Source organism: Metarhizium brunneum, chromosome 2 (genome assembly GCF_013426205.1).
Source record: "Metarhizium brunneum chromosome 2, complete sequence".
NCBI lineage: Eukaryota > Fungi > Ascomycota > Sordariomycetes > Hypocreales > Clavicipitaceae > Metarhizium > Metarhizium brunneum.
In genome coordinates this window covers 1422024-1436077 of record NC_089423.1, presented here as the reverse complement: position 1 = coordinate 1436077, position 14054 = coordinate 1422024, and the positions used below count along the sequence as shown (strand labels likewise).

The window sequence follows — 14054 nt, the reverse complement described above, 5'->3', positions numbered from 1 at the left end:
CAGATCGCACCAGAAACTCTCGCGGTATAAATCCTGAAGGGGTTTAGTCGACGGGCCCAGCGTCTGTGTCAGTGTGTGCAATTAAAAACCACCTGAAAGAGCAGAAAGGACGCTTGTACATTCTGGGCATTATACAACGAAATGATTGGATCTATTCTGCCTCTGTGATTCGTCTACTCGGCTCACGGCAACGAGCTGACACGTGGTGACATATTGATTGACACACTAACAATGTGTCAGCTCGGTACAACTTTCTGAATTGGGACTGAGTTTTGGCCGGGATATGGAAGTAAGTGGCAAGTGGTGGCTGTTAACGACGGACTGACGGACCCGACTTATATATCTATAATGTGACTCTCTCCGGATTATGAATTTATGACCTGTAGAATAGAATTCGAATCTCGGTATAAAAGCAAACCCTCCTGGATGGACTTTGTATGAGATCTTGAGAAGTGAACCCAAAAAAAAGAAGCTTTCCAACCTTCTAGATACAAACCCCAACGACCATTGGTTTGGCTATAACGAACTTTGCAACGCGAGAATGGTCAATCCGCATCTTTCGCTGGGCATTGCTCAAGCAGTCTTTTATTTGCCAATGCTCCCCTTGACCATCTGGTTGATGATCCGAAATGGCAAAATCCGACCACGAATGGCCTGGTGGCCTCTTATTCCTTTTACTCTCAGTAGGCTCGAACTCCATGCACCAAGAGCTGACAACCAGAATTGGAACTAACGACACTTCAAAGTGCGACTCGCGGGCGGTCCTGTCATTATAGCCATGGTGGCGAACATGGAACAACACAACGGCGAACCAGATATTGGTCTTGCAGTCGCAGCCACCATTCTGCTCAATGTTGGCGTAATTCCTCTAATAGTTGCAGACCTAGGTCTCACAAGAATCATGTATGCTTACTGCTTAACACTTCGACTCTTTGATCCAAGCAAGTCAGCAGGCTAATGTCCCCATTCGCACAGCCTGATGGATAACTTTGGAGATGGCCCGTTTACGCACCGCATCACGGTCGGCCTTCGACTCACCTTTGTCGCCGCCATCGCACTCCTTGGTGCGGGCGGTGGCATCGGTTCACAACCTGATCCAGATCTCGTCCACACCGGGCACAATCTCGTACTCGCCGGCTACATCGTTTTCGCCGCTGAGCTGGTGGCCCTCACCCTGATGCAGGTCTACTATCATGCTCGTAAATCTAGCCTTCGACCAAGCGGGCATCAGGTACGAAAGTACTGCCACAGAGACCACACCGCGCACCTTGGCTAATCCTTTTCGCAGGTTCTTCGCGGTGCCCTTCTCGCCAGCCCCTTCATCATGGTGCGTACCGTCTATGGTCTCATCGAGTCTGCCCACGCTCAAGAGACGGAGACTCTTTGGAATCCCGTGTTTGGCTACCCCGCCGCTTCTTCGACCGTCTTGTTTGCCTTGATGGCGTTGGTCATGGAATACATCGCGCTCCTCATCTACCTGTGGTCTGGCTTCTCAATTGCACCGGATCGTGGGCTGGGTGGAAGCAGAGATGCGGGGCCAGTCCCAAAACCATGAGATAGGATTGGTGATGAGATTGCAAACATAATATGCTGGTTGCGTGTTGGTTGGTACGGTACGGTACGGTACGGTACGGTAGTACTTGTGAAGAAGTATTTATAGAGAAAGCATTGAACAGTGTCTGATTCAATTTCGCGTCCCGTCTGGGGTAATCTGGCCATTTATGTCCAGCTGCTCGCCTATTTTGACGAAATAATCCTGAGACATATGTACCGTTGACCTTTGTTGGTGTTTGATGCAGGAGCAGCATAAAGCGCATCGTCAAACGCCACATAACAAAGGCTAAGGCCGTGCCACTTGGAACAATGCGCGACAACCGATGGCCCTGATCTCTTTTTTTGCATTTAAATAGAAACCCCGTTGTAAAACAAAAGTCTTGGGACAATCGGACGCTCTCGCCGTTTCACATTCAGGGCCCGTCGTTGACGCGACTTATCTCATAACGAAGTTCGCACCAAGCGAACGGTGCGCAAGCGATGGGCTCCGTCCATGTCATGAGTCGGACGGACTGAAAGGCAAAAAAACGCGAAACCTTTTTCGACTTTGGCGCAAGGCAAAAAGGCCAGAAGTGGATTTTTTTTCGGAATATTGAACGGAGGCAAACCCCAGACAACCGTATTCATCACTCCCTGGCCAGAGGCTCAAGTGGTGGCAATCTTCCTCACACTGTAGGGCTGCAGCCTAGAGCCTGGGGGTTATGGAGTGTGCACGTGGTTGTAGGGCAAAGCACATGGCACCTGGGGTCACACTGTGCGAACCGGTTCGGTGTCCTCCTGTCAACTGACCCTGCCACAAGGCTCAATCCAAAATCAGATGCCATTCGGCCGCATGCCTCACCTTTCCTGACCTCGCCCAACGCCATCCAGTCGGCGATGGCCACGACGTTGCTAGCCAGTGTGCAGACGGGTATCGTGCATTGTCCCTGCATCGCCCTTGCATTCTTCTACTGACGACATTGTTGCAGCCGCTGCAGCGCGAACAGTTGAGAGCCGTCGGATGGCTCACCTGGCACCATGAAATATGGCAGAGCCTTTCGAACATTTGAACCCTTTCCACATTGGCATGAGGAGGCCTATTTTGCTGGCCTATGGCGAATGCAGACCCTGAATTCTCAGCCACCACTTTGTTAGACACTTGGGGGCTCGTTCGCCCAAACACACAAAGGCGGCCTCCGGTCAAAGGCATATGATCGAGATGAGACATGGGTGCCCGTGTACCAGATCCTCGTGCTCTCGCTCACTATGTCCCCCCCGCGCACACATTCTTTCACGGTCTACCTATATCTTGCAGGCTCCAAGAGATAATAATAATAACAGCCATAGTAAGCACTCGAGACGCCTACTTGGATGGCAACCTGCCGGGGGGTGGTTTGAGCTGCTCTTGCATGTGGACGGGCCGGACGCCTCAACTTTACCACATCCCGTCACTCCCGTGCAAACGTCTTCGCTCACCCTGAGCTTCAGGTCCAGCCGCGACGCCTCAGCCACAGATGCAGCACCACTAGGACTTTCCGCGCAGGCCATATTTGCGGCCATATGCTACGATCGCGTGGCACACTTTGTCTTCTTTGAATTCTGCATGTGGCCGTCGTATGAAAGAAGTTGTAGGTAGGGATAGGCGAGGGGGCCAAAATATCTCTTACAAAAGGATGACCCATGCCTGATACACTTGAGCGTGGTCTTTGTCGTGACCGTTGGCCTCTCATTAGATATATATCATTCTTTATTCCTTTGATCACCTGTTGTGGCCGAGTGCCTCTCTCTTGTGCACTCCAGCTCAATCTCTTTAGCATTCGCTTCAAAGACAACATCGAGAAACCTGCCAGAGTTTAGCTTTCAGTCCGCGCATCATACATTAAGACGGCATTATCCTGCCTTTCATTCAGTTTCCTTTGAGATTCTTTCTTGTCAAGAACCATCATTGTCATTCAAGCTTGTGTTTTACATTGCATCGTTTTGAAGCTCGCCGAAGCGTCCCGTCTTGTCTTGGTCAAAGACGGGATAGCAAAATCGCACACTCAAACAAGCAACCGCCGTCGAGGTGGGTGCCGAACAAAGTCAACCGAAACGCAAAGTTGAAGCCGACACCCGAATGTCTCGACGTATCTACCTCGAAACAACGGCAAGTGGCAAACAGCAATTTGTATCCATCAAACGCTCCCGTTCCCATGGCCACCACCACCACCACCACCACCATGTAGAGCACGACTACTACAAAGTCAGTGTTGAGGAGTGGGACAGTATAAAGGAGCGGGAGCGATGCCTCGAAGACACCAATAGGAGCCTGGCTGCACAGGTTAGTTCTCTGAAAGCCAGTCTAACGGCCGTGCAAGGGGATGCACATCACCTCCGCCAGGTCGTCGTGCCACAGCTGCAGAATCAGATCAAAACTCTCGGTTTAGACAACGCGGCCCTTCGAAAGTCTCTAGACAATGCAAGCCGTAACGAAGGAAAGCACTGTCGAGACGCAGAGAGTCTAAGACAGACTATTGATAAACTGGAGAGGGAAAAGAGGGATGCCAAGGACGAAAACCACCGTCTCAAGGACAAGGTCAAGCACTTGCAGGACGAAGTCGGGTCCAGCTGCGGGCGACGAGTATCAGACCTCATTCGGGAAGTAGAATATTGGCGGAAGGAGTGCCGATACTGGAGAGACATGTACGAGGATACCAAACGCAACCATGACGACATCTGCATTACTTTGGATATCAGAACGGAGAAAATGAGGGCATACGAAGAGATTTTGAAACGTAGGCGGATAATTTGATCCAGCTGTACATTCCATGTTTCCATCTCTCTCTCCCCTCCGTCTCCTGCGTTTCAAACTCTTTCAATGATTTGTTACGCTGCTACTTGACACACAACAACTCAAATGAGGCTTTGGGTTGGTATTTGTTCAACCGAGACAATTTGGCTTTGTGCTGACATTCTCCTAAGTTGTAATTCTGATAAACTTTCCACGGATACACGGCAAGGATGGACTCTTTTCTTTTGTCTTCATTGACTTACAGTAGTTCAATCTCCAATACCCTTGAGCGATACGCTCGTACAACTTTGGGCTTCAAGACCCACATGCACTCCTTCTTGATAACATTAGATTTTCTTTCTTAGTTAGACCAACCATTTACTAAATACACTTTGTAAACTGTCACCTGTCGCTGCGCACTCCCTGTGGTCTTGTGACGTTCCCCAACGGCCCATTGTGTCTTTTTTTGGTTCTGCCAGGCATCAATGAATGTGGGTCGTCTGCACCACTTCCAAAAGAGGTGTTTACATATAAAACAAAAACGAACAAAGAGCATTGCAAAGTGTAAAAACCAACAGACTCCAGCGCCTGACCTAAAACGACAGTCAAAACTTAAAACCCTGCACCTTGGGAGCGGAGCCTACGCAACATCCCAAAATGGCCACCATGTAAATGCGACCACCACCAAGATTCTGCTGCAGGATCCTTTCGTGGACACTTTAGCACAGGGGCCTGCATGAGCAGTGGCAAATGTCAGCAAGCTGCCAAAATCAGACATGACAAACCCCCTATCCTATTGGGTAAAGTAAGTAATATTGCGTCAGCGTCAAGATTGATTCACCAGTATTTTTGGACAAAAAGTGGGTGGGGAGAGAAATGTCGCCCAGGCAGACCGGAAGAGAAACGACAGCCTTGGCGCACACAGGGAGGTCATCAGACGCGCGGCTGGTGACGATTACAGATGATGGGAGTTGGGAAAAAAAGTAAATGACGAAGAAGAAGAAGAAGAAGCGCCTGGAGCGTCCGCCACGGATGGAGTCGGGCTTCTTTTGGCGTGGCAGGAAATGTACTGTACACGTATGTACTCATACTACAGTGTCGCTGTAGTATGGTGATTGCTGGACGTTGATTGATTCGGCTGGTTGCGGAGATGTATGCAGGTACGTACGTGGAGTGCTGCGGTGGATGAAGTGGCCTTGGGAACGTGTGAGGGGAGTATGCACTTGCTGATGTTTTTTCCCCAATAGCTCTTGGAACAACACACTCTTTTAGAAGAGAAAAGCGGCCGCGATGCAGCATCGTCGACTAAAGGGAATAACCGGCGTGGATTCAAACGGCCTCCGACTGGGGCCACGAAGCTCCCGGTCCGCACGGGCTAAACGAGGAAGGAAGGACGGGATGGCCCGCTCGTCTGACGCCGCAGGCGCGCCAGGAGGGCCTTCCCACTTGACAGCCAAAGTGAGCGGCCAACGACTTGGCAGCATGGCAGCCTGGCGACATGGGCCTCTCCAACCCGCTATCGATGGTGGAGCTGGCTGGCCAAGAAGAGCCTGCAGTCAGGCAATCGATCGTCTTCACCGTCGTCCTGCACATCACAGGGCATCACGCAAGGCTGCAACACTCACAGGCAGGACAGTGTCCAACGCCAATCAGCCCTATCGAGCGGCCTGTGGTTCGACGCATGCGCCAAATGACGTCCAGCAGGATTGGCGTCACTACCGTGAACATGTTCGCTGCTCCACGCCTTGCAAATGCACGACGACTTTGCCCCGAACCCGGGCAGGACATTCATCCACGAGCCGAGGGTGATGGGTGATGGACAGCAATCAAATGCGATCTCGTTCCATCACCACGGGAATCTGCGCACCAAATCTGTCCACGCCTTTCCATCAGCATCCAGCGGTGCGCCTTTTCAGACTCTGCCCCCGGTATGGAACGGTCTCGTCCAGTCAGGATTCCGACGCACGCCGCTTCCCACGGGGCTAGATACATAGATGCCAAGAGAAGGATTGTTTTCCCTTTCTCTTCTCTTCCACGGGCAAGGCAAATGCAGACATCTGTCATGAGCTTGAGCCAGCTTCTGGCCATTACGATAAACGTGAGTCACCGCTGCAAGTGAGGGCTGTTTCCCAGGCCGTTGCGGGCGCGACCCCAGGCTGCAACGGCGAAACATCCACCCCCGACACCATCCGTGGTGTATCGCAGACAGTCGAGCCGACAAACCCTACACTCGGATGCATCGAGAACCGAGTCCAACGGCTCGAAGCCTGGGAAGGTGGTGGGTACGCAGGCTGCCCAGGAATGGCTTTGGGCAAACTGCCTGGCGGCCCGCCTTAGCGCCGGCCGGGGTGATTTCAGGGTAGTAGACAATCAGGGTGCACATCAGAGTCAAACCGTCGACAGTGACCGAGATGATGGGGGGGGAGAGCCATTGTCAAGGAGGGTCGACGAGGGGCATCGCGACAAGGCAACCAACCACCATACCTAATGGAAGCGGCGACTGTTTTGTCCACACTCAGCCACTCATCTCCAATTGGGTCAAGGTGGGCGTCGTTGCCATGGCCATGGTCCTGTTCAGACGGACGGAGGGTGCTGCTGGTATCACCTTTTTCGACTTTTTTTTCGGACGCCAAGATACGGAGTAGCGTGTACAAAATCAAGAGGGTGGTGGGGCCGGCTCATGGTTGAGTGTAAGTGGGAGTATTGGTCTATCATGACCGGCCAAAAGTCCAATAATCCAGACGTCCAGCCTGGCTCTCAAAGGTACTTCTACTTTGGCGTCAAGCTCACTCACAGCCGAAATCCTTGTGCTTTGAAATCACGGCCCTGCAAGTTTGGGCCAAGTACGGAGTACTCCCTACAGTCAGGTCGGCAAGGTTTGACAAAATTGCCCTTGATGGAGTGGTCTGCTCATCATGTCGGGTGTGCCATGCCAACGACGCGAAACAAAGCGGCAGCGCATGAACGGGCACACCACTGCACTCCTGTCCCCCCGAGGCTTTCGACAGATGCTGGCAGCAAACGCTGCCAGCAAAAGACGTCAAGGGACTGCAGATTTGTTGCCATCCCACTTGCGCCCCCCTTCCCCCAAGACGCGCACCGCCCACCTCTAGTCAAGCCTTGAACAGCAATCTGACAGGCTGCCTGCTAGTCTGCCGGAGGAATAAATATACTTCATGTCCTCCTTTTTGAATCACTCTTCTTCCTGCGAAGCCTGGCCTCTACAATACACTCTGGCCGACAGGAGAAGTTTGCCAACTTTGTTGTCACCGGTTGGGCTCCCATCTTTGAATTTGATCATCCCTGGTCCTAACCCAACGGTGGCTCTTCTGATTAACTTACACACGGCGTCATACCACACCTACGCAGTACCAGACCCTTGTCAGCTCCTTTACCGCTGCTCCGGTCCCTGACCTAGTCACTGTCACTGGCGAAAATCCGCACTGGCCAAGCGACTTGCCTTTTTGAGCCGAAACAAAACGAAACGAGAGAAAAAAAGAAAAAAGAAAGAAATTATAAAAGCACACAAAGGAGGAAGACATCGTGAGGAAATTTCTTCCCATCGAGCGTGATTTACTGGCAACGTCTGCAACTTGCCTGGTACTATCTTCGCGGTTGATCTGCTACGGTCGGCCCCATCCTAGTGGAGCAAGGTTTATTACTTGCCTGGTTCTTTTTTTTTTTCCCTCTTGTGCTGTACCTACAGGCAGACGAAGCACAAGCTCGAAACCGCGCCCTCATGCGATCGTCTGCGCAACGAGCCTCGGCCAATATTGGTCGCCGGGCTCAGACGACGAGTGGCGCTGGGGTGCAGCCGGGTCCGATTCCAGCACGGCGCCAAGTTTCCGTGCTCTCGCCAACTGATGATAATGTTGCACGCGCAGGTCGCGAATACGACGACACTGCTCGCGACACCGCATTTAATACCGAATTGAACAAAATCAACTCTGAATGCGACCGATACAAGACACGCCTAGAGCAGGTTAGCAAAAAGCTGCTGGAGACGCAGCAACAGAAGGACGAGTTGAAGGAGCAAAGGGATGAGTTGAAGCAGCAAAGGGACTCGTATAAGTCGCAGCTGCAGATTGCTAAGAAAGAAAACGCCTCTTTACTCAACAGCCTCGAGGATTACCGGAGCGCGAACCTTGATCTCGCAGCCAAGTATGAAGAAATTTTAAGGCAACACCAAGATTTGGAAGAACGGTACAACACGCAGGCCACCTCTAGCGGCGCCGGTTCTACTGGTTCTCATTCTGCATCAAGCGCACTCCCAGACCGAACAAGGGCATCCTACAGGCCAAGCGGAAAGGACCATCACGAGGATCGTGGCTACCAGGGCAGGAGTCGAGAGGGGTCCAGGGAGGCCAAGGAATCTCAAGAGCCCAGAGCGTACAGCGAGTACATGAACCAGAAGATGGAGTTCCAGGCGGCAGAAAAAGAACGACTCAAGGGAAGGTTCGAAGACAAGTCATCAACGGCGTCTTCGTCCGTAAAGACCCGCAGATCAAGCTTCATTGAGCCCTGGGGGCCAGGACCCGGACCGGAGCAGCCAGTTGTGCCCCCAAGCCGCATGCCGCCAGGCCTGGTGCCAGCCATGTTGCCAGCGTTCAACGGCGTGCCATACTCTACGGTACCGCGCACACACGCACACATGTACAATCCAGACACAGCAGCGCTATACGGGGCAGATGGTGAATATGAGACTGGTTGCAAGTACCAGCCGTACCCAGTGACCAGGTAGTTGGAAAGAAGGGGTTATGTGCATCAAATCGCACGCCACACGCCATCCCGAAGGCCTTGCGGACCCGGGAATATTTTTTGGGGGGTGGGAGGAGGGGTGTTGGCGGGAGTGTGGGTGCAAAAAAAAAAAAAAAAAAAAAAAAAAAAATAAGGGTCTGGTCTGGCCGAGTCCAGAAAAAAAAAATTGTCGTGGTGTGGCAGAGCCATGCATCGGCTGTGGCTCGTTTTGTCATAAGGGGTACAAGTCTTGGTAGCTCAAAAGCTTTGCCAGGACGACGACGTCGTGTCACATTTTCTCACATTGACAGACCCCGCACTGCCATCAACGGTGCACCAGTCAGTCACGGAGTTTGGTTGTTGAGCTCATGTTCCAAACATGAAATGACACTTGAGCTCGAGGGGCGGGACCGGGACAAAAGGGAAGGTGGGGTAGCTGGTACTACTCTGATGTCAGAATCGCGGGGGCGGGACTCTGACATGGACGGGGGCCTGGATGAAGCTTTGTGTGCCGGCACGAGCTGAAGATGCAGACATGCAATGTTGTGCCTGTCGTTGTTCTGCAAGCTCACATGTCTCGGAACACATTGGAAAGCGCACAGCGCACAGCGCACGGTTCACGGCTTGCAGCGCGCAGCTCACATTACAAAGCGCAAATGTGTTTGCCCATCCTGGAGTCGGCTATCGCTGCCGGGCAGCCGCTTGTGCCTGCTGCTGCGAGCATGGGCGATGATGGGTGAAGACGGGCAGGCAAATGAATGCATCATGAATGAGCTCGTCTGGTCTGGTCTGGTCTGGTCTGGTCAAGTCTGGTCGGTCCGTTGCCGGGGACCCAGGGCGGGCGACACAGCGCCCTATGTTAAGTACTTACGGAGTATACATGTCGATATGACTCAGCCCACTGACGCTGCATACCTCCAAGTACCTAGGTCTGAGTACTTAGACTCAAGGTAAAGTATGTACCTCGTGGGCTGGCCATCGACAATGTCTGGTCAACCGGTCCGATACCGCCGCGCACATATCTTCAACGACATGGACGCTCGGGACGGAAATCAAGCCGACATGGAGTGCCTAGCAGGCATCATTCAGCTTTGGTACAGTATTTTCGTTTCATTCTTGTTGGGTCCTCTTTTGTGTCCCCTTTCCCGCCAGCGTTGTTGTATTGTATCTTAGATGTAACCTTTTCCTGGGCGTTAGACAAAATACCTTGATGTTTTCTTTTTGCCTTGAATTTTATTTGGGGAGTGTCTTGAAGTTACTATGTTACGTACATGTAGGTAGTAGTCGTACCGGGCTTGAATGAATGCTGGTCGATTTGTAACGGTTTTGTCTCGCAAGCCAATGCAGGCGAGGAATGCCGTTGTTGCAACAACGAATACCCATTGTTACCGATTACTCAGAATGCCATTCCGTACTTCCGTACTGTGCCTTGACATGTCACCTGCTCGTGCTCGTCGTCATCCCATCCACCTACCCCTCCCGAGTCCCTACTTCACACGCCCCAACGTCGCACACGGCCTTGGTCACGATTCACCACCACCACATGCACCATCATCATCAATCACCATCACCGCCGCACCACACCACCACACACCACCACTCCCGCCGCCATGAAGCTCTACCCGTCTCTGTCCGCCGACCTGGCAGCCTGGGCCCAGCGCCAGCCCGTCTTCTTCACCGGCTCGGCCGGCAAGCACGCCCGGCACATCAACGTGTCGCCCAAGGGCATGACGGACACGCACTTTGCCGTGCTGTCGCCCACGCGCTGCGCCTACATCGACCGCACCGGGTCCGGGTGCGAGACGATTGCGCACGCCTACGAGAACGGCCGCCTGTGCCTCATGTTCATGTCGTTTGGCGACGCGCCGCGCATCATGCGGCTCTTCTGCACCGCCCGCGTCGTCGAGTTCGACCACCGTGACTTCCAGGGCCTCGTGCGCGCCGTGGCCAGGGGCGGCCGCTCCGCCTTTGACGGGGCCCGTGCCGTCATCGTCGCCGACATCTGGGAGGTCCAGACGTCGTGCGGCTTCGGCGTGCCCCGGGTCAAGAGGGGGCTGTACAAGCCTGGCGAGGGGGCGGATCGCGGCCCCTCGGCCGACGAGCTGCTGCGGCAGGGCTACAACGCCGAGGGCGGCGACGAGGCCAAGCTGGACGAGCTGTGTGTCTTTGAGGCGCGGCCGGCCATGGACTACTGGGCCGGCAAGCAGGCCGAGGGCAACACCTTGAGGGACTACCAGAAGGCGAACAATGTGGACAGCATCGATGGCCTGCCGGGGCTGAGGGCTAGTCGGAGGGATGCCGGGGAGGTGTTGTGGGTGAGGGATGCGAGGGCGTGGGCTGCCGGAGTTGCGAGGGACTGGGAGGCCATGGCGGTTGGCTTCGTCGCTGCCGTCTTGATGTATCTGCTTGTCGGGGGGGTCAGGGCTTTGAGTCTTTGACGGCTGTGTAGATTGGCGAGCATGGGGGAGGGCTGGCTTCGAGGAGCAACTCTTGGGCAAGTTGCCTCGGGTGTGATCACCCGGGACGGTCGACAGGCAATGCTTCCTCTCATGAGATGCTGACAGTCGCTGGATATTGTCTCGGCGCAGGCGGATGGGTAGGTGTGCGTCGTCATGGCGGCATAGACCTGCGTCGTTGGCCCGTGGTCCCTGTGCCACGCTCACAGACTTGTCTGCCGGCTTGACTTTGTCGATTCTACAGTGTTTCCGCAGACATGAATTCTTGTCAGCATATGCGCCATGGGAGAAGACGCGTGTGCATACGGGCTTTAGTAACTACATCTCAAGGTATAATGGTGATGATAACATACGGAGCTACCCGACGAATAAATACACGGGGATGTGAATCAGAAAGAAACAGAAAAAAAACATCGGCCAAAATCCTCTCCCCGACTGCGCCGCCTCTAAAGAAAAGACTGGAACCACGCAGGCGGTGCAGAAAAGACACAAAACACCACCGCGGCTACTTCCCCGGCCGCCACCCCTCCAGGACATCCAAGTCGTCAAAAAGCGCCGACTGACCGACGGGCGTGGAAAATATCTGCGCAAACTCATGCCCCGCGTCCTTGGCAAGAGCCAGTCGCAAGCCCACGCGGTTCTCGGAGGCCGGCCCCCAGTCCGGGAGGTCGCCGAAGGTGCCCGGGAACCCCGTCAAGTCCTCCCCCGTCCGGGCCAGCTCGTGGACATACCTATACCAGATGAGGTTCCTGTCCCTCCGCTTGTGGCCGCCCTGCAGGACAGCCTGGCAGGCCTGGTCGCCGCTGCAGGGGTTTGTGTCCCTGTATCCCACCGTCGCGACGACGTCGCGGGAGGTGTACTGCCGGAAGTAGTCCACGGGGGCCAGGGTTCCCGCCGCCGTGCCGGGGAAGTCGTCGAAGCCAAAGGGCCAGAGGTTGCTCTCGGCGCAGGACCTCGCGGGAGGCAGGGCCTTGCCCTGGACCGAGGAGGGACGGTCGGCGGTAAAGTACGAGCATGTGGCGGGATTGTTCTGGACGTAGCGCACATGCGCGCGGCACGAGGGACGGTCCCTGGCGAGGGCCGCGTACCGCTGCACCAGCTGTCCGCCCGCGCTCTGCCCGACAAAGGTGACGTTGGTCAGCAGGGGGTACTTGCCTGAGCAGGCGAACTCGTCGGCGAGCGCCTCGAGGGCGTCGATGGACGTCGCGTTGCTACCGGGGGGGGAGTTGGCCGCGCCGCCGGCGATCCAGGCCCGGGGGCCGGACCACGAGAGGTGCCGGTCGCCGTGTAGCCCGGGCGTGTATCGGTCGGAGAAGAGCAGCGGCGCCACGCTGATGGTCTTGCGGTGCGTCTTGTCGGGGCGTGCTGCGTGGAGGGCCGTGACGTTCTGCAGCCTGTGCCAGTACTGGCCTGCGTTGCTCAGCTTCCCGGCGACGATGATGACGGCGTGCTCGACGGTGGCGGCGTCCATCTTGTTCGGCATGAAGACGGCTAGTTTGCCGGTGCTGCCGACGTGGATGGAGGCCAGCCGCGAGCCGGGCGGTCGGTAGATGCATCTTTGAGGCTACGGGAATAAGAGAGCGTGAGGAAGAAGGATCTTTTGGGTCCGGAGCGTTAGGGGAGAACGTACGCTGCTGTGCTTGCCGCGATTGCAGTTCCTGCGTGGAGCGATGAGACGCTCGGGAGGAGGGTTGTAGGCGTATTCTTTGGCGCTGGCTTCGTCGCAGAAGTTGAATGTCGTTGCTGCGCGGCACACGCCGAGGAGGGTGACGATGATTGCGACTGCAACTCGTGCCGTATCACTTAGTCGCGCCATTCCGAGGACGGGAGAGCAAATCCCACTCTCTGCAGATAAAAATAAGAGCAGCCCGTTTGGCTCTTGGCATTGGCTTTTTTTTAACCTTTTTCCAAGTCGCGGGCCATGATGATGCGATTGTTCTGAGAAAGAATGCCATGTTTTGTTTCACTTTGTTGCTGGAGACTAGTATAATTAAAGATGGCTGATATTGCATGGCATGTTTTCAACTTGGCCGCGTCCTTTACTTTCCACGTCATGCTCGCAGCATGTATTCGATATTCGCTGTGGCCGCGTTGCCGCACCGCCTATCCGTCATAACGGGGTGCATGTATGACCGACCAGGTGCAGGTAGGTGTACTCGGACATCGATGACTCTCTCGCCATCTGCGCACAGGCATAGCAGCAGTCATCGTCTGCACGCCGGCAAGGCTGCTCTTTGTTGCGTGCGAGCACCTCGCTATGCGTCTGGTGCCTCTTGTCGCGGCATTCCTGAGGCGCGACTTGCATACCGGCCGAGCATCAGCACCGACTTGCGTTAGTTCCTGGCCCGACATCTGGAACAACAATGGGCGCGCTGTTTAGCGAGTAATTAGTAACTAGTGCCCTCGAGCTCTATTTGTTAGTATTTTGCCGTCTGCGCATGCCATGCGACACCCGAGTAGTCCAGACCCCAAGGGGTTATCGTCAGGAGCAGTCCCTGCTGGAGAGGAACTACCAAGACAAACATCGACTTTTTTTTTTAACCCAGTGACTCTTGGCG

The 14054-nt window shown here is 54.6% G+C and overlaps 5 protein-coding genes across 5 annotated transcripts; 4 read left to right on the top strand and 1 right to left on the bottom strand.

Moving 5' to 3' along the window:
* Nucleotides 1-541: 541 nt before the first annotated feature.
* Nucleotides 542-1555, top strand: G6M90_00g034070 (uncharacterized protein; the record flags this gene model as incomplete). The annotated part of the gene is made up of 4 exons (XM_014687848.1): nucleotides 542-683; nucleotides 747-903; nucleotides 976-1231; nucleotides 1289-1555. The coding sequence occupies 4 exons, from the start codon at nucleotides 542-544 to the stop codon at nucleotides 1553-1555; spliced, it is 822 nt and encodes a 273-aa protein (XP_014543334.1).
* A 2094-nt stretch (nucleotides 1556-3649) lies between these two features.
* Nucleotides 3650-4324, top strand: G6M90_00g034060 (uncharacterized protein; the record flags this gene model as incomplete). The annotated part of the gene is made up of 1 exon (XM_014687847.1): nucleotides 3650-4324. One exon carries the CDS (start codon nucleotides 3650-3652, stop codon nucleotides 4322-4324), a length of 675 nt encoding a protein of 224 aa, XP_014543333.1.
* Nucleotides 4325-8042: 3718 nt separating this feature from the next.
* G6M90_00g034050 (uncharacterized protein) lies at nucleotides 8043-9044 on the top strand (the record flags this gene model as incomplete). Its single annotated transcript, XM_014687846.1, has 1 exon — nucleotides 8043-9044. The coding sequence occupies one exon, from the start codon at nucleotides 8043-8045 to the stop codon at nucleotides 9042-9044; it is 1002 nt and encodes a 333-aa protein (XP_014543332.1).
* A 1606-nt stretch (nucleotides 9045-10650) lies between these two features.
* On the top strand, nucleotides 10651-11478 carry ustO_0 (Pyridoxamine 5'-phosphate oxidase family protein ustO; the record flags this gene model as incomplete). The annotated part of the gene is made up of 1 exon (XM_014687845.1): nucleotides 10651-11478. The coding sequence occupies one exon, from the start codon at nucleotides 10651-10653 to the stop codon at nucleotides 11476-11478; it is 828 nt and encodes a 275-aa protein (XP_014543331.1).
* Nucleotides 11479-12001: 523 nt separating this feature from the next.
* Nucleotides 12002-13312, bottom strand: G6M90_00g034030 (uncharacterized protein; the record flags this gene model as incomplete). The annotated part of the gene is made up of 2 exons (XM_014687844.1): nucleotides 12002-13060; nucleotides 13127-13312. The coding sequence occupies 2 exons, from the start codon at nucleotides 13310-13312 to the stop codon at nucleotides 12002-12004; spliced, it is 1245 nt and encodes a 414-aa protein (XP_014543330.1).
* Between the last annotated feature and the right edge of the window lie 742 nt (nucleotides 13313-14054).